Consider the following 20202-nt stretch of genomic DNA (forward strand, 5'->3'; position numbering starts at 1 on the left):
CAAATCTCTTCTGGTGGCACAGGCAGGAATTTCTATTTCCCATTTGTGTGTATGTGCATTTATGCCTATATCTGTCATCCATACCTGTGAGCAAATGAATATTCAGTCAATCATTAGCATTCAAGCAATAATCCTGAACTGAAAACAAGCAGGTCTATGAGTACTGACTCTATGATCCTCATTTCCATTGAGGGTGTGGGGGTTTTTCTGGTTATTTTTGGCCTGAAACAGTGTGAGTTGTGAAAAAGCTTTTCTTTCAGTTTAGGGTGTTTACATAGTCTCTCTACCATGTGAACTCTATAGTATCTATAAAGGTGTGAGGTCCTTTACAGCTATTTTCCAGCCTTCATTACTGTGCTGAGCTTGTTGTAGAATTCCTTAAACAGAAGATTTAACTTCAGAAAGGGTGCAGAGGTGCTGTCATACTGCGATGAATATCTGAAGGGCAGAGACTGAGAATAGGAGCTGTATCATGATAAGTTCCTGTGAACGTGGCAAATAGACTGAGAGCTGGATCACGTCTCTGGCCGCAGCACGTTGTCTCTCACATCCTGAGCCCTGTTCTCCTGTACCAGGGCAAGCTTTGCCTGAGATGGAATATCAGCAACTTGATAACATGTTACATGGGGCTTTCCAAAACTGCAGATGAAACCTCTCTACAAAAGTGATCCTAAGACTTACAAATATACAGGATTTCTGTTGTGAAGTATTTAATGCTTATATTGTAAAAGACTGAATTTATGTATAATAAATTTGCATTGATTTCCATCTATAAAGAAGCAAAACCCATGGAAGCTAACAGAAGCATATTCAATCCAGAAGGATTCTGCAGGCCAACTCAGGCAAGCAACAGCATTTTCAATGTAGTATCTCAAAAAGTGAGTGCTGTTGTGCTGCATTGTGTGGAGGGAAGTTATTGGAACTGCATGGAGTTGTGTACAAGACTATCTATGCTGCAAGAAAATCTTAGCCAGTTTTTGTGGCGGTTTGGTTTTTGTTGGGTTTGGTTTGTTTGTGGGGTTTTTTTCATTTGTTTTTTGTTTAGTTGGGTTTTTAAATTTAGTTCTTCCTAAGAATTTAATAGCATGGTTTAGGAAGTGTTTTCCTGGATAGTTTAAACTGGGCTTATCTGGATCTAAAGAATTTATTTTAGGCTGTAGATCATATATTGGTAAAAACAGACAAAGTGGATTAAAACTGATTAGAAACCAATGAAAGCATTTGAGAGTTCATTGAAGTGGACAAAAGTTGGAGCAAGGCGGCAATCCCAGTGCATTTTTAAAATTCGGACCATCAGTCTTTAGTACTTATATTTCCATAATAGTTAATCCTTTGCCAGATATCTCAAACAAAAGAAATGAGGATCAAGCAAATGATACTAAAGTTTTACCATTCCATTAGTGGCCCGCACAGCACTACAGGCTGCAGTCACTGGACATCATCTCTAAGGCACAAAGCCAGCTTGGCTATCCGCAGGTCCAGCTTTAGTGGAGTTTTCATTTACATCAGTTTTTGACTTTTATGTTTTAGAACAATTCACTTAATCTTTAGCTTCCCAAGCATTCTTTGGGATCAAAGGATGAATTTTATGCATTGCAGTTTCTGAGCTGAAGGTAGATATGAGAGAAATTGGAATAGACATTACTTCCTATAATTAATCATAGGACTTGAATGAATACCTTAAAGAGTGCTTGACTGAATTCTCTAACTTCTGGCTGAGGCAGGTTTAGTTTCAGACCCCTGGTACATAAACAATACTGGTTCCATTTTGGTAGACCAGATGGACTGACTAGTTCAGTGTCCTGTTCAGACAGCAGCCCATGGAAGATTCTGTGGGAAGAGCATTAGGTGATGTTATGGAATGGTGATACTTCTCCAGTTATGCTCTGGGACTTGTTAATCAGTGATTTTTCTAGCCAGGAGATGGTATCTTTTATATAACCAGTGTTAGTGGCTCTTGCTTCTGTGAGTTTGTCTAATCATTTTTGAACCTCTGCAATTTTTTTGCATCCTTAGCTTCCATAGTAAGAGAGCATCCACAGTTTGTGTTAGGAGAAAAACTACCTCCTTTTGTTTGTTCTGTCTTGACCACCTGATAACTTAATTTGTTTTTTCCTGTGTCTTGTATTGTGAGAGGTAATTGTTCACTATTCTGTTTCTCCATGAAGCTCATGATTTTATAGATATTTTCATATTCCCTTCCAGTTGTCCTTTTTCCAAGCTGAAGCATTCTTAGTTTGTTATTCCTCAATATATAAGCTGTTTCATACCTTTGATCATCTCTACAGCATTTCTTTGTACTTTTTCCAGTTCTGCTCCGTGCTTTTTGAGAAGAGAGGAGGCACAGAGGTTAGAACTATCCTCAGCGTGCAAGAGATGGATGCAATTTTGGTTTATATGGTAGCATAGTAGTGTTCTTGGTTTGTTCCCTATGCCTGTCCTAATAATTCCTAACACTGACTTTGCTTTTTGAGAGTATTTTAACATTTTTTCGTAGAAAAATCTATTATATTTGTAGTCTGTAGGTCTTCTTCCTCAATAGAAATACCTAGTTGAAGCCCATCATTGTGTAAAACTAGGATTGTGTTTCCCTGGGTAATTTGTAGTTATTAAACTGAATGTCGTCTACCTTTTTTTTTTTTTTTTTTTTTTTGTCAGTGACTTTCAGTTTTTCAGCAGCAAAGGAGCAAATGTTTTTGTTGTGGTTGGTTGGTTTGTTTGTTTGTTCTAAATTTTATTTCACTCTTCCCTTCCCCCCGCCGCCAAATCTTCTGAACAGCAGACACTGTAGCACAGATTCTTTGTGGGACCCCAGTGGTAATCTCCTTCTGTGGTGGAAACTGTCCATATATTCTAGCTCTGGTTTATTGTGTTTAACTAGCTGTGAAATCAATGAGAAGTAACACCATTATCATATGTTGACTTACATTATTTAGGAGCATTTTGACTGAACGTACCAAATTTTCTCAAGTGAGAAATTGCTGTTTTGAAAAAGTTACTCTAGGCAACTGGACAAATACAGTTGTTCATTTCAAAACAGAGGCATTGAAGATCATAATCTTTCAGTAGTACTGAAGAGGGATTAATCAGACTGTTTACTGAGCACTAGCATGACTTTGATGTAGCTTCTGAATGCTCTTCAGCTTGGTATCTGGTGCAGTTGATGTTTGTTTCAAGGGCTGCTCTGTCATAACCCCCAGCTATCTTCCAAAGGGTGCATCCGAGTCCCAGCACAGTCCTTTGTGTTTATCAGCTGTCAGCATGACCTCACTTTACTGGGGGTAGCAGGGCCTCCAGCTGCTTCACACAGGAGAAAAGTCCCGTGAGCATGAACATCAGAATAGATGGTGGAGTCTGTATCTGTGCAGTGAGAGGAGCAATAGTACCCTTGGGATGGGGGTTAAGTCTGGGTGACAGCAACCTGCTGATATCCTGCATGGTGAGCTGGTGAGATTGAAGAGGAGACAGCTGGGGATTGTTTCAGACATTCCTTGTGCCTTGTTGTATCCTCCTTTGAAGTTGTGCTTTTTGTGGCATACTGTGCCCATTATGAGACAGTGCTGGGAGGCCAGCAGCACACGTGCATCCAGAGATCCAGAACTGAGTAACTGCAGGTCCAACCACAGTAGCAGAGGATCATGACCCCAGTACTGGGGCAAAAGCGGCAAGGCAGGTTCAGAAGAGGGAAGCAGCTCTCCTGAGATTAACCACAAAGCCAGATTTGGAGACATACAATTTGGGTTTCGAGGCCTGAATGCTGTCAGCAGCATTACAGTTGTCACTTCACTGAGCACTGGTGAAAAGAAAATTACTGAAATGCTGAGAATCTTGTAGCAAAAGGGAGTAGGGAATGAGAGTCATTTATCTGGTATTGCACTGGGATACAATTGGAAGCAAAGGACTGAGGAAGCATGAGTGTGATCCCTTAACAGAGAAGTCTAGAGAAGGCTGCCTACAACCAGTGGTCTGTAAGAGCAAAAGCGGTAGCAGGGCTCCAAGCAGGAGGAGGATGCAGGGTAGAAGGGTGGAGATGTTGGCGGTTGAACTCCTTTTCCATTGGGTTGTCTTACTCCTTCGTTGCTGAGGAGCTGAGTATGAAGAGTGTTTAGAGTCCTTGTCCTCAATTTGCTTTGAAAGGGACACATTAAGTTACTTTTGAGGGAAAGTACATAGGGCTGGCTGTTGTTTCTGATCTTGTTTGAAATGCCTTTCTGAATATTTTAAGAGTTTGCTGTGATGTAGAAGCTTGTGGGGGAAGGTGCAACGCATTCAAGGGAAGCTGTGACATGTTCAGAGAATCTAGGTTGTAAGTTTTGATAGGAGCCTGAAGCAAGGAGATTGCAGTTAACTCCCATGCCAAAATCATGACCTAGACTCTAAATCATGGCATGAAATGTAAAAGACACCAAGTATCTTTTACATCCCGGTAACTTATGACGTGCAGGAAATGCAAGGGAAGTCTGCCCTGGGAATCCAAAGGAAATATTTGGAAAGACTGGCTGAGAGAAACATAGAAAGATAAGCATGAACTTGGGAAGCTCAGGCATGGAGCCTTGAAGGTTTTATTACCCAGGGTGTCAGGATTCAGTGGGTCATAGGGCATCCTGTCTTGTGAGCACAGGACATGTGAGGTGCTGGGTCACTGTAGCCCTTCAGAACACCTTCTGGTCCTGTCAGTCTGTCACCTGCTCCCTGCAAAGCCCCTCGGCCTTGTGTAGAAATGTGTTGGTGCTGCCTTCTTGCTGAGGCTTACACACTTCAAAGCAAGCCAGTGAGCTCGTCTTGGTACTTACCATGTTGCAGGCCACAGCTGAACTCCCACTGTATAAACCTGGATGGTAAGAGCTCCTGCCTCTTTGCAGGAGGCTTTTTCTCCTCTAGAAAAGGCTTGCATTACTCTGATGATGGAAGAAATGAGCCTAGGATCAGATCCCTTAAGTCTTTTGGATTTTGTCTGTATGGAGTCAATATGTGCCCTAGTTGCAGCCTTGTCCTGCCAGCCCTTTATCCTCTCTGTGGATATTGTACTGCATGTCTGTCTTCTATTCTACTCTTACAGTAGCATGTGCATGCTCAGTGTAAGCCTTGTGTTAGTGTATTAACAAAATATCTACAAATCCAAATCAATAATTCTCATTAGCGAAGGGAATCCTTAGCTCTTTTTCTGCTGCAACTCTGCCTCTCTTCAATGCTAATCAGCCACAGACATGCTCCAGTTTAGAGTTTTTCTTATATTTTCCTTTCTTCTCCTCAAGCATGGTGTTATGGCTAGTAACATAGCCCCAGCTTGAAATACAAGAAACTCCGTAGTAAGACAGCACTTGGTACATGACACTTCCAGCAGGTGTTATGCTTGCTGGAGCCACTTAATGCGAATTCATAACTGGCTAAGTGTTAAGGGATTTTTAGGAAGCAGCAGTGCCATATAAGCAGGAGTCCTTATACACAGAGTGGTGAAAGTGTGTTGGCTCTTCTTTTCTCAGGGCTCCAGAGAACCACCATTTCGCATGGGAAGGAGAGATGGAGAACAGTGTCTGCAACAAGGTGACGCGGAGTCCACTGACACAACCCAGCTATCAGCTCCATTTTGCTGTGCAGCAACTTCAGCAGCAGAAACTTCAGTCACGACAGCTGTTGGAGCAAAGCCAAACCCGGCACCAGGTAACTAAGAAAAAATCCTGCCTGGTATGCAGCAGTGCTTGCTGAGTCTTGGATGTGCAGAACCAACCCAGAGCCAGTACATATAGCACAGATTTTGTGAAGGAAGTAGCTCTTTAAGTGAGTTGCAACAGACCTGTTATTAGCTGCAGTGATTTTAATAGCATTTTGATGCTGTAGTTCCCTATGGCTTCTTCCACTACACTGGCATCCTCCTCGAGTTGGCTACTGGCATGCTGCTGCTTGCTTTTCTGGACCAGTTCAGGGCATCCCCTCATAGCACCTCAGACAGCCTTAGAACTGTCTACACTCTCCAGAGTTCCTTATCATTTAATCTTGTCACTGGTGTTATGTTTCTGCTTTGACTTGAGTGCTTCTTGGGTAGACCTTCAAACTGGGTCACTGTTGTATTTCTGTGTTTCTAAATAAGGGTCTTGAAATCATGTTGGCAACTGTGTCTTCTGTGGCAAACAGACCACATCAAAGCTTCGTTTTGACTAAATTTTCCCCCTCCTGGATATCTTTTCATATGATGCAGTTAGCAAAATAGCAGTATGTAAAAGGAACTCAAAAATTATTTAAGAGAATCTTTATTCTTTTGAAGAAATGCATTAACTTATTTTAAGAGCCTTCAGTGTGCAGGAGGCATGGCCACTGACCCTGATGCCAGATGCAAGTTTTCTCTGCTATCCTGAAAATCTTCTCCAGGTCTACTGCACATTTTGTTATTACTCTATTTAAGATCTCCTTTTGCCGGTTTGCACATAACTGTCTGATGGATACATGACTCCTTCGTTACAATTACAGGAGAGAAGATGGGTTAAGTGTCCAAGAGCTAGAAGAAATATGAAAATGGGTTTGTGTTATTGATGTTCTAGATGACACCTAGATGCCAAGGGCGGACAACTGTGTCTGGAGCAGCATTTCCATCCTGCCTGGGGAATCTTCCAAGGTTATAATGGGTTCATTAATGCATTTGTTACCTTTTTTTGTTATTATGGAGAGAGAGGTGTGTTCTTTCTTTTGATTGATGTCCAAAAGGCTTCCCTGCTGAAAGGAAGGAAGTATTCGGGTGAACAAACCTTCACTCAAAAGAGATTAGTCTCCCTTAAGAAGGAGGTGTTTGCTGGGCAGTCAGGCAGGACTGAACTCCAGTAAAACCATGAACAGAGCTAACATACAAAGGTCTGAACACCCACTCTCCCTTCTGTGAAGCAGATGAGTCACAAGTCAGGGTCCTTGAGAATAGGTTATAGACAAATTCCCTTCATCCTATTCTGGGAGCATCTTGAAGGGGAAGCCCTTCTGCCTTTGCTCTTTGTGTTCCTTCTTTCAGGGCCCTCACTTAGCTCTACAGTTTCCATTCCCAAATTCCCTCGCCTACAGTCCTCTTGCTCCCCCTCTGAGCTGGAGATCTTCCTTTCATCTCAATCCAAGGGGCTCTGGGTGGGCAGCTGTGGCTGCTTATGAGCTCAGGAAAGGGCTGTAAGCTGACTTGTGCCTGTGAGGAGGCTGGAGCTGGCCATGGGGCCTGACTGAGCCTTCTTCTAATTGCTGACATTGAGCTGATGTTATTCTTGGCCTGAGGCAGAGCCATTACTCAGGAGTTTCTGTTAAAGTGATTCTTTGTTAAACCTCCTCTCACCCCCACAATGTCTCCCTCCTTTCTCTCCCTCCCCTTCTTCTGAGCCAAGCAGTTTGGAGTTGCAGTGTTGAGGCCATTGCCATGCCGCAGGGCTCAGGCTGCACTGAAGTTGCCATTAATGAAGAAAGGTATTTACTGAACTTCGGGGCTTTCATACTTTCTGTAGTGAAAACCGCATCTTAATAAAATGATTTTCTCTTGGACACTTCCTCTCCCACTAGACATTGTATGGAGCCAGTCAGACCTCCCCTTCCAGTCACAGTTGCATGGATCCTCCAATGACCCTCCTGGTCACTGCACTACCCTCATCTTCCTCTGTCTATCCCTGCCCCTCTCTAGTTCCCTGTCACGGATCGCTTCCTTCTGCTAGTTAACTTCTCAGACTTCAGTCCTTTGACTTGACCTTTCCAAGAACTGCCTTCTCTTTTCTGCTGCTTGTACCATCCCTGCCCTACATCTCTTTCCCACTGACACTGCTTTGACTTCAATCCCACCTTTTCCTTCTGGCCATTATTTATTCTCTCTTTTTCCCCACAGTTGATGTAGCTTATCCTAACCTGCATGGCTTTACCACATTTCCTACTCATTGTCATCTAAACCACCTATCTCCCATTGCCTGCTCTTTCTCTTTTGTTCCTCCCCACATATTGAGATCTACCCCATCCTTTGTCCTGTTCCTCAGCCTTTTCTCAAGAGAAGAAATATATCCCCCACAAGCTGAAGGCCTGTCACTTGAAAGAGTGTCATGATCTCTCTACTTTGGGAAATGCATGCAGGATATCTCCAAGCCTGTTTCATCTGATTGTTCCAGTTCTTGTTACGGTTGGAAGGCAGGGTAGTCATTTGTCACCAGCTGAAGTGCATTTCTTAATATATCTCAAGGCACACTCTGAGTATGGCATGACCGTACAACATAACTAGGTGCCAGTATTTCCTTTGTGACAAATAGACTAGTCATATGTATATGGATAGCATCCGAACAAGTAACAGAAGCACCTTGATTAATAACACGGGCAAATGCTTCTGCCTGCACATTGACCAGTTCAACATGTTGGAGGTGAGATGGATGCGTTGGAAAGCGTGGAAGTTCCTAGTCACGTATTTGTGTAATAGGAAAACCCCCATCTGCCATGGAGTGGATGTATCTTACCGTGCAGGCTATTGCGCTCTTCCTTGTGGCAGCACCCACTCTTGATTGAACCTTTTCCAGACACTCAGGAATGATAATTCATGATTTCTCCTCCAGGCATTTAACAATTTGCAGAGCAGCAAACACTGTGTAGGTGGAGGAAGAAGAATTATAACCAACACTTTTCATTCGTATGTGGAAGTTAGTTCACACAGTGTAGTATGGTCGAAATAGATCTTTGATGCCAGAATAGGCACTTCATTGCCTGAACAAAAGAAAACCACCAAACTGACTGGATGAGAATATAACAAACAAATGGATGCAGGGATAGGGCCCAGGAACAGAGACAATAGAGGGCCTGAGAAAAAAAGATACAAAGGAGCAGAGTTTGGAAGTGGAGACAAGAAGCTTGAATATGGTATCAACAAAATCAAGGAACAAGAATTAAAAAATCAAACCAAAAGACAAGAGAAACCGGCTTATGGCAGTGTTTTTAATGTTTAAAGGAGTCTTCATATGACACTTTATGACCTAGATGCTAGTATCACTGCTGCAGTTGGCAAGACAGTTAGTATACCATCATTGTTTATTCTCTAATTGTTTCCTGTACTGGAAAGATGCCATCAGCTGTTAGGGAGGTTCCTCCTTCGCTATGTGGTTATGTTCTGTCTGCTTAGCCTAGCATCTACTGGGTTTGGAATTTTATGCCAAACATTTCACATGGGAAAAAGCTGACTTAAAACAAGAGAAGTATAGTTGTATAGTGGAATGATCCCCATCAGTGCTGCTTATACCAAAAAAGCTCATGTTAAACAAGGCATAAATCACATTAACGAGTTGTGTGGTCAGTTATGATCATGTTTTCAACCAGAAATTTAAGTAGATTTTATGCTATAAAATGTTGGACTAAGTTAATCTTAAATAATTCTCCTCTCGGTCATTTAAAAATGGTATGTTCTCTGAGCTATTCCTCATTTTATCAAGTTCAGCTTTTTTTTTTTTCTTTTAATGTTTGTGACTCTCGTCTGAATTCCCTACAGTTTATTTAGATCTGACTGGAAATGTTGGATATTCAGAATAATATTCCTAGTATTCCTAGAACTACATTATTCCTGCCTCAGGACAAAGAGCCTCTTAGAATGCAGTTTTAAACATCATTAAACTGTTTTCTAAACTATTATGTATTGGTCTGCTGTCAGATTTGCAGTCTTTCTTCCCCTTAAGTCTCTTGTTCGGTTTTGTTTTGCAGCTTTCTCCCTCAGATTGTTTTCCCGCTAAATGTGCTAACTGCCGTTTTTCCTATTTGAGTCTTGTGATACTGATGAGTCAAAGTCTCAGTCTAAGTAAAGCAGAACAACTGTTCTGAAACCAGGAGTCTGTGCTGATTTATACCAGCTGAGATTTTGTCCCCATATTTTTGATCCTGTCACTATTATTAGAATTATGGTAACACCCAGATATATTAAGTATTTTTCCAATACAACGGTACGGCACAATCCATGCCCCAGAGAGTTCCCAGTACCAACAGAGAGACAAAGGAGAAGGCACCAAGTCAACTTATTTTAGTATATTTTAGTCTCGTTCTGAAGAATTTACCAAGGAAGACACACTTCAGGACAGTCTGTGCATGTCCTCTTCCTTAAATTTCTTGATGACCCCGAGATTCTCCTCTTACTGCAGTTTAATTCCATGACAGTTATTAGTACATTTTGAGCCTGTTCTTCATCACCACTTTGTGAATTTTCAACTCAACTGATAGTTCCATCCAAACTGGTTTAACTGAATGCATTAATATGTGTTCAAAAGGATCTCAACTAAACAATTTATATGACTCCAAACGTCTTCCCACCCTTTTAAATTCTCTGTATCTTTACAGTGTTATCTGAAATGCGGTTGCTTTTCTAAAAGTGGTGGGTTCTACTTTGTTGAGTTTGCCTTTAAAAAAAAAAAAACTTACGTCCTTGTAACTGTTTACTGCTTTTAAACATTTGTTTCCAGCACTAGTGATTTGGAACTAGCTGCACAGATCTTTATGCAATACACATGTGTGCATCTATCTATCAGTTCTCATATGCTGCTGAGTTTCATCGTTTTCAGACCTGCTGATCCGATTTAAACTGAATGACTATGAGATATATATGAAACACAGCTTTGAAATTTCTATTTCATGAAAACATAGTGGTATATATCCAACAACCGTTCCAATTAAGACAAGGGCTGCAGCACAAGACCACTTCAGATTAGACAGCAGAAAATCAACACAAGAATGCCCCAAACCCACAAAGGGAGGCATTATTTGGGGCAGACTTTATGTTAGATACTATTAGATTATTCAGCCTCAAGACAGATTCACAGGAAATGAGCTTCATTACCTCCTCTGGTCACAGAATGAACATGTTTTTGCTTGCAACATTTGTTCTGCTACTGTGCTAGGATGGGTGTTAAATAGAGGGATGGTGAGTGCCAGGAACATTCTTTCTGTTTTCGAAGATCATTAATGTATCTGCTTTTCTTCAAAGTACTACAGTACCTCCCTGCTTTTAATCCTGAGTAGCTCAAGCTCAGCTACTGCTGGCTGATACTCTTAGATGTGCATCGTACTTATTGACAAGCTGTACATATTGAGATTTTCTAATGAAAAACTTCTATTTCTGTACTGGTAACACTTTGTGTACATTGCTCATGTGTAGATGTGGAACCAAGGAGAGGTGTGATGTAATGAGGTAGATATTGGGTTGGGAGTCAGGATCTTCTCTGAGCTCTCAACCTGGCTTTTGATATTGCGTCAGCCTCTGGCTTAGGGAGAATCACTTTCTCTGTCAGCACTAACATTCTTCATGTGCAAGACAGGATTAATGTTGTCCTACCTCCCCAGAGAATTATGCAGGAGAATTCACTCACTAATGCTTTATATGATTTTTAGCTAAAAAAAAAAAATCTCATAGTGTTTTAAGTATTTTTCAGATTTGTAGCCCTTAGATCTTGTCAGGGAAGCAAATGTCTCCTCAACATTAAGCTAAACTTGCCATCCTGTGAAGTGTGGTTCCAAATTTTTTACATGCAGCAGCAATAGTTGTAGGTTGCTGCCTGCTTCAAGACTGCCTATATCAGGGTTTGTCTAGGCTGCTGCTCTCCCTGGACCCTGAGCCTTCAAAATCCTGAGTGATGAGGTCTGTCTCCTCCTTTTTGGGTGTGCTGAAATCTCTTCCGAACTCTTCCTTTATGTGGTCAGGCTCTGCTCTCCCCAGCTGCCCTCTTTATTTGCACAGTAGCTTCTCCTGGTTTCCTGTCCTGTCCCCATGGAGTTCACAGCAGGGCTGTATGCTTTGTAGCTGAATCCAGAAGCCATGGTCCATGTCAGCTTCCAGTCTCCCCATCCTTGCCTGGAAGGCAGCCAGAATATCAGCATGGAGACAAAGGCCTTTTTGGAAGTCCATTACCCCCCAAGAAAAACAACCATGACCTCTCTTTAAGCAGGTTTTGCTTTTTCTTCAGAGTCATGGACCTCATTTCCAATGCCATGTTAACACAGGGAAGGGGTTGAGACTGTACACTTTATGGACTCCAGGATCCCAGTGATTTTAATATGAAGGAAAGGAACTTACTGGAAATATACAGAATATCAAACCGAGCACAATGAAATGTTACCCCTGAATAAGTAGGGGGTGCAGTGAAACTCTTAAGATGCAAGAGACTAAACCAAGTTCCATTTTATTTTGTTTTAGTGGGGGAAGGTGGAGTGTGACTGCTATTTGCAAGACTTCTGCACTTATATCAGCTACTTATACAAAATCTGAAAGCTGTGATGAAGCCAGAGTTTCAGGGAAGGGAGAGGTTAAGAAGGATTGGGAGCTCAAGGGCATCTTGTCAGTGAGCTCCAGTTAGGAAATGGACCTGTTTTGGCTCCTGTGCTTCCTTTTCTCCCTCGAGCTCTGCCTTTCAGAAGCGCCTTCCCACACAGCACTGCCATTTGCCAGAGAATTGCGGGGGAGAGGGGCTTTTCCTGTGGGTGCGCTGAGGCACAGCCAGCCCTCAGACTGCGGTTTTCTCTGGAGCCTAGAGCCCACTTGCTGTGGCTTTGTGTGCTTCTCACCAGGGAAGAAACTGAGGAGAAACGCAGTGAAGGGCACTGCTCCCAGGGTCACGCTGAGGTGACTGGCAAGTGCTCAGCTATTCCCCTCATCTCCTATCGCTGACCTCTAGCTGCCAAACTGCAGGGTTACAGTATTGCCTCTTTGCCCTGGGAATCTGATTGACTTTGAGGAAAGACAAGGCGGAACTCCCAGCAGGTTCCTCCTTTCTGGAAAGAGCAGAGCAGTTTGCAGAGCTCCCACAGGGAACGGTTCCCCACTCTCTTGCTTTGCAAGCCCATTGCTCAGTTCTGCGGTGTCTCACAACATGCAGATTATTTTGTTCCGTTTGACAAATCTCCAATGTACTTACTCTCCCAGCAACTATAGGAATAGAAATATTTTCTGTTCACTGATATGACTGGGGATTTCCTTTTTGTCAGCTGCTGACCTGAAGTCCCTTTTTCAGAGATGGTACCCTAGAGCCTTTCTGTTATTCCAAGCACCTACGGGGTTAGACTGAAGAACTGGCATTGTAACATCTTCCCCATAACCTTTTTCTTTCCTAGAACTGTCTCAATCTCACCTCCTGCACAAAGAGTAATTTAGCAAGATAAATGCAGAAAGACAAAACAATAAAAGATTTATTTCTTTGTGGGTGGGAGCCCACTGCAAGGTTAGATTAAGGATAGGATCTCTTGTTCTTTAATCCAGAATACTATCATTCTGTGACAGTAATGAGTTTGTCTGCCTTCCTAGAAGTTAGTCCCAGGTTCCAAGGGTATAAAATTAATCTCTAAAAACTACTTCATTGACTTGACCACTTAACACTTCTTTCTATGCATGGGACCATCCCTGGAGCCCTGTAGTTGCTTTAACCAGGCATATATTATCCCTAACAAAAATGTCACCTACCTCCATCAGCTCCTTCAAAAATATTCAGAGAGGTAATTACCAACTACTATGGTATTTTTTTCTTTTTTGTTGTTGTTTTTACCAGGCTCTCTTTGCCAACTACTCACAGTCCAGCACCAGCCAAATATCTATGCCAGCTGGCTCTGATGCCTGCAAGACATCAAGTGCCATTTCTAGTATCCAGAAGGGAGCCAGTTTGCACAAAGTGATGCCATTCCAGAGTATGTCTCCTCAGCTGGTTCCAAAGCCTCCTGCAAACCGCAGGCAGACAGTGGTCAGCAAGGCTGCAGCCCAGAGGATTTCCAAGTAAGTTTTATCTCTTCCCGTCTACAACAGGGAGTTGGCACTGGCTTCCCAAGAGGGAATACTGGAGAAAAACCTGTATATGTGCGACGCTGGCAGAGATCTTTTTGACTCTGCTGTCCAAGAGAAATCTCAGAATAACCTGAGCTGTGTGTGCTGCAATACGTGTGCACTATGTTGCATTTTCACGTTTCACAATGGTAAGGTAAGTAATACTGTAACATCATACAAACATAAGGACATAGGAAATGCCCAATTGAATAAGAGAAGTATCTGGTCCAGGGTGAGATTCAGTTACCTAAATACAGGTTGCTAGTGGCATTTTAGATTCCTAGGGCTATTCTACCTGACCTCTAGCTGCTGCTCCACATGAGCACAAGTCTTCTGCAGATCTTGTGTTTTATCTGCCAGTCCCATGCAGATGTCTCAGATAACCCGAGAGTACCAAGTATGATACTAGACATCTGTGCTTAAGCACCTGAGTCACTCCCTCCATGTTTAATCTTTGATGGGGGCTAGAATCTGGTGAGTCAGAAGAGGCTGCCAAAACCAAACAAAACAGCAAAAAAACCCCCCAACAGCATGCTTAACAAGCTAATGTGCTCTTGAGCCAAGTTTCCCCATAAATTTAATGCACAATGATTGACTTAAGCATTCAAGCACAAGTGTTTATTTCACTTAAAGCGTTTATATTGTGCCTAATGTAGCAATAGCTTTCCTCATTATCTGTATAAATCTTTGTTTTAACTTTTACTAAGCTTTTATTTACATAATGCTTGCCATTCTAACGTATATGGATTTGGCATGTGTTTACCAAAAAAATCACCATGAGATTTTGCTTACTGATTGTTAGTTTCCTTCCTTTGTATTTCTTGGTGTTTTCTCTTTTGTGCATTATGAGAGAATGTGAACAAGAATCCTGGGTTTTCTTTTTGTCCTCTGCCTTTCTTGATAGCTTCCTCAGCTCTCTATTTATCTCCTCTTAAACGTCAGAACTGCTTTAGACTAAATCCTTCATCAGGCTTTTCCTCATACATCCTCAGACTTGTTTCATACCTGAAGGGCAAAAGTTGCATTTATAACTTCCTCCCTTATAGTTCCTCTACAGCCAGAAGAGTTGTAAAGCTTTCAGAGCAGGCTCCTGTGAGGTTTCCTGATTCTGTGTTCCCTTCCTGTTTAAAGAGAGAAGTTTTAGTAAAAGATTACTGATGAAAGATTACCTTATGAAGATGCCAGGGCACTGTCAGTATATGTGGATCAAATCTGGAACTGCAAGGCTTATTTGAGGAGCTTGGACAGGTCTGCTTTGGGGAAGCTTGTGTGTTTCTTGCCTGTACTCTCACTATCTTAAGAGATAGCACACTGAATTAATCCCCCAAAACTATTTAAAAAGAAAACAAGATGTAGTAGACTTTGTCAACTCGGCAAAAGCAGATGTGAGCATCAGGTCTGGCAGGTATATGCTGGTGGGTTTGCGGTCTGATTTCTTTTATGTGGGGTAGCTCATGTTAGTACAGGTGACAGGCTATGACAGTGGGTTTCTCTGCCAGGCAGCAGGGATGTGTATTTGAAAATGCCGGTGTGCTGTGCTCACTTCTTGGCAGAGGAAATGTTTATCCTTGTGAGATGGAATTGCAGCTCCTTGGACAGACTTTACTTTGCTGCATTTTTGTGGTTTCTGCTCTGTGACAGGCAGGAGTGTGGGAAAACCGGAAAAAGTTCAGCACCAAAAATGCACAGAAGGGGGAAAAAAAGCAAAAGATTCCTTCAGAATTTCAGAAAACTAATCCAAGTATTGAAGGCTGCAAGGAGCCACTCCGGAAATACTTTCCAAGTTGCCTCCAGTTGCCTCCAAGTTGCCTCCGGAAATACTTTCCAGGTTGTCTCCAGCACAAGGCTCCAAACCCATTCTTGCCATTCATGGGATCTTGCAGTAACATTTTTTCACTTACATGGAAAACAGCAGTGCCCAGCTATATTTCCAGCATACTGGGAGCTGATAATTTTAAAACTGCTGTGTCTCAGTCTAATTTAATCCATTCGTTTTGTCAGGAAAAGACCAGAGATGCATCCACAGAGGAGAGGGAATGGAGAGAAGCCTCTGTGTCAAAGGAATATAGATTAGAGAAGAAAAAGATGTCTTGCATGCTCCAGCCTGCTCTTTACAGTCCCTGGTTATTCTGTACAAAGTATTCTCTCACACTGTGTGTAGTCTGCTTTCAAAAAACTCCAGTGGCAGAAACCCCACCATGTGCTATACAAGATTATTCAAGAATCTAGACAACCTTATTATCAGAAAGTTTATCTGAATTTTTCCTTTGTTTCATCCTGTTGTATCTTGTTCTTCCTCCCTGAACCACCCTAAACACTTTCACTTGCAATTACTTTCCATCTTTTGAATATCCTTCTACTTCTTGGGGTTTCCTAATGTTGCTTAGACTTGTCGAGGCTTTGTTAAACTCATAGTAGTTACACGTGCCAAGTCCTTAATTGTCTTCAATTTACTGTATTTTCTTCAGTTTGTCAGAGTGCTTGCCTTGTGGCACTCAGAACTCTGCTTTTCCAGTGTGGGACTACCTTACCCTTAGGTTAGGACATGGCAAATATCCCTCTCTGTAAAGTCTGATCTAAATTTGACTTTTTGGCCGCTTCATTTCTCAGGCAGGTCACTTTTGATTTGCTGCCCACTCTCACTCCCTAATACTTGTTGGCTGTTTTCCTGACCTCTTTCCTCAAAAAAAGATCTCAGTGCTATGTACTATTTCCTCAAGACTCACTGAAACTAATCCCATTCTGACGTTAAAGCTCCTGTGTTTTGTTTGGTTTTGTTTTTTCTCCATATGTTTCAATAAGCCGGACCTTATTTCTCTGTCTGCTCTTGTACCACGTGGCTTTTGTTTCACATCTTAATAAGGAGCATCTTCTTAAAGTTGTTTGTAGAATTTCTCCAGAGATTGGACTGTGAAGACAAACTGAAATCAACTTTGTCTCTTTGACCTGTCTCTTCCTTGCATGCCTTATCAATTCTCTCCCAGCCAGAACACATGGCTTGCAGAAGAGGAAGAAGTAGAAAACGCAGCTACAAAGAAATGAGATGCTAAAGATGGACAGTACTGACTAATTCAAAAACTATCTAGTAACTTGGACACTTCCCTGGTTAAAACACAAAGGAAAAAAGTAATGGAGCAGCAGACAATTCAGTCTTGTCTTTTCAGTTCCTGGCCTCTCTTGTTTTCTCAGTTTCTCAACTTGTAAAAGGTGGTAGGTTGACTTTATAATGGATTGTGTCTAAGGCAGACTCCTTGCTTAAGCTGACAGAGTGGAAAACTGGGGCCCATATTAAGGTTTGGAAAAAGACTAACTGGGATAAATGGTTTAATATGGAGCTCTACACTGACCATAAAATGGTCTTATGGGGCTCTTGTCACAAGTAGAAAGAACAGGTAACCCAACAAGCTCTTCTTTCTTTCCAAGAGTCAGACTGGGTCCTTGCCACTGCTTATGTTGCTGCTGCTATTGGCAGGTCTGTGAACCATGAACAAACCTGCTGATAGCTGAGAGCAATTGGTAAGGTACTGATAAGCCATGGAAGGAAGCCCATGTCCCTGGAAGCAGCTTTTGGTGTATCGAGTCTTCACGTTACAGATGACAGCATGCAAAGTAGAAAAATATATTAGCTCCACGGTCAGAACCCAGAGTGAACTGGTACAAGTGGTAGAGAATGTTTCTGCCTTTAGGAATTACTAAGTCACAATAAATACAAATTTCTGCGCTATCATTCCTATAGTAACTTTACCAAAACCTGCTCTCTAACTATGACAGCATTGAGTAAGGGCTTGAACAGCCTGTGAACAGAACTATCAGTCAAAGAAAAGATCTCAGAAAAATTCAGCCGTCAATAATAGACCACTGGTTATAAAGAGAGGAAATGCCAGGTAGAGAGGAGGATATAGTTCAAAATGTTATCAGGGAGAGAGGGAACCCAGGAGGATCACTGAGTTTACCAGCAATAGACTGGAACATCACAAACTATTGGGGGTGTTGATCAACATGGTATCATTTCTTGTATTGAACTTATGTGTAAATGTTGTTCCCAACAACTCTACTTGGGAGGTCTGTTGAAACAAGTATTGCCCTCAAGTCCTAGCACCACAGCACAAAATGTTTCTACCTTGTTCTTCTTTTGTATATTTGCGTTGCATGGTGCCAGCAGCAGAAGAGCCAAAGTTCTGCTTCATTGTAACCGGTACAGAAATAGGGTAGAGGTGATGCATTTCTCCAGGGTTCACGAAATCCCATCCCACGGTGGCATGGAGTCCTGACTACAGTTGTACATGGCACTATCCAGCTGTTCTAGGACAGGCTGGCCAAGCCTGACAAATGTGCCAAAAGTAGATTGATGGTCACAGAGCAAGCCCTGTAAAACACTATCATTCTGGTTTGTATCCTGTCTTGCCCATATGTGCTTATTCACAAGCATGTGTGAAGCGTCTTAAGTGAGCAGAGTACATCACGCATACAAACCAAGCACCCACTGAAAAGAGGACGAGCAGCAGGAGAGCAAGCACGTAACAGTTACTGGAACCCCTTTATTGCTACTGCCGTCCTACAGCACACTTGTTTTTTTAGCTCCTGAACATCTGGGTTAATCAAGCTGCCTGACCCTTAGACATTTTTGGCAGCAAAAGCAGTGCATCTGAGAGACATGCCTTGATTTAACACCCTGACACAGCTGGGCTCACTAGGCCTGTAGCTCTTAGCCTTTGGCTAGCCCTAGATCATACACGCAGATACACACGCGGAGCTACCCTGTCCAAGAGCAACAAAGAGGAACAAGCCTCCCTGGCTCTGGGGTTTTCACATCTGTTCCTGTCCTCTTGTCAAACCTGGGCTTTTTGTGATTTGAATTTGTTAGCATCATTTCTACCCTCTCTGGACCATTAGGTGCATTCATAGCATCTGTTCAAGAATTTAGTCAAGAAAGGATTTCTTTGTCACCTGTGGAACAAGAGCATCCTCCAATTTTGCAGTCCAAGGCTGGGCAGTTTAGGGCTGGTTTAATGCCTAAATGAAGGAAGTCAGTATCAGTTTCAATTAGGGGTTAGCTGTATAATAGAAGGAAAAGGGCAATGGCAGATACTTAAGTGGAGGGGACAGGGTGAGAGTTGTTTGGGTTCTTTTTAGTATTGAAGAAGAAGAAATGGAGAACATAATGGATTGCAGTGGTGAAATACAAGCAAAAACAACACAGACATTAAAAGCAGGAACCTGAGAAAGGGTTTCAGCCAGCCCAAGGAAGAAAGTGGAAAGGGATTAACTCAATTTAAGCAGTGAATATGTTCTGGCACTGGAGCTTCCATCAGGACAGCAGAGAGAACTTGAAGCAGATCTGAGAATGAGCTGAGTGGAGGTGACAGTTGAAAAAGAAAGAATCAAGGTACACTGTGGGTAGGAAGAAAAGGAGAAGGGCAAGTCTGTAGAAAGATATTTTCTAAACATAAACCACACTTAAGGTAGAAGTGTGACTATTCCCTGGTTTGGGTTTTTGTTGTTGTACTTGCTGGCACTAGCCTTGCATTCTACCTACAGAAGGGTGAGCTGAATTTGGCTGTCAGTTGTGCTGCATTACCAAAGTGGACAAGCTAATTATGAGCACGGAATCTCTATGCAAGAAGCATAAAGATCCATCCTGATTCTCATCTCCCAGAAGGACCGTGCAGTATCAGCAGCAAAAGAACCCATAAGTACAGATCCAAAATTCTCTCCAAGAGACAATAAACATAGAAACAGGCACCTCATTTGACAATAGCATTTCAGATTATGACTGACTGAAGTAAGGGCTTGCATTTGCAGATGTGTCTGTATCCCTCTCCGTTTCTCTATGAACTCCAATTTATTTCACTAAAATCCAACTGCGATAAAATACTGGAGTCCCTCACTGGCCTTTTAGCTGCCAGGAGCACCTGGATTACTGGCAACTTGCTAACTCGAAATCTGAAAGCAAAAGGTTTGAGATAAAACTATAGAAACTGCACACATGTGTCTGGGTCTGTTAGTCATCAGGGCATCATGTGGGAACTGGAGATTACGGTGCTTTTCTCGGGGAGAGCTCACAGTAACTGTGTGATGCTGCAGAGCTGAATGAGTGAAGAAGGAGAGACATAGAAGTGAATATGCAGAAGTCTGGAGTGATCAGAATAGAGCTGGGCAGGAGGGAAGAAAGGCAAAAAGGATAAGGGAGGAGAGAACAAGCCAGGAACAGATGGATCAGTTGTAAAGATTTTAAGGACAGAATACATCATTGCAGCTGTATAGTGTGACTTTGCCTTGTGAGTAGACCCATTTTTTTTTTATGTAGGAGAGCATGGTGTCAGTTTGGTAATACATCTTTATAACTGTTAGAGGAAGTGAAGATGTACTCCACAGAATATAGTTTTTCTGGAACTCAAATGTTGAGATAAATGCAGGAGGATTTGCATTAA

At 42.2% G+C, this 20202-nt stretch overlaps 1 protein-coding gene across 14 annotated transcripts in view; it reads left to right on the plus strand.

Annotated features, from left to right (window-relative positions):
- Window positions 1-20202, plus strand: part of TTLL5 (tubulin tyrosine ligase like 5) — a 135540-nt gene that overhangs the window by 103894 nt on the left and 11444 nt on the right. For all 14 annotated transcript variants that reach the window (XM_071809449.1, XM_071809448.1, XM_065839130.2 and 11 more), the window contains 2 exons: window positions 5484-5661; window positions 13503-13723. In XM_071809449.1, the coding sequence (XP_071665550.1) occupies window positions 5484-5661; window positions 13503-13723 (399 nt within the window). The remainder of the gene's footprint in view (window positions 1-5483; window positions 5662-13502; window positions 13724-20202) is intronic.

Source organism: Patagioenas fasciata, chromosome 5 (genome assembly GCF_037038585.1).
Source record: "Patagioenas fasciata isolate bPatFas1 chromosome 5, bPatFas1.hap1, whole genome shotgun sequence".
Taxonomy (NCBI): domain Eukaryota; kingdom Metazoa; phylum Chordata; class Aves; order Columbiformes; family Columbidae; genus Patagioenas; species Patagioenas fasciata.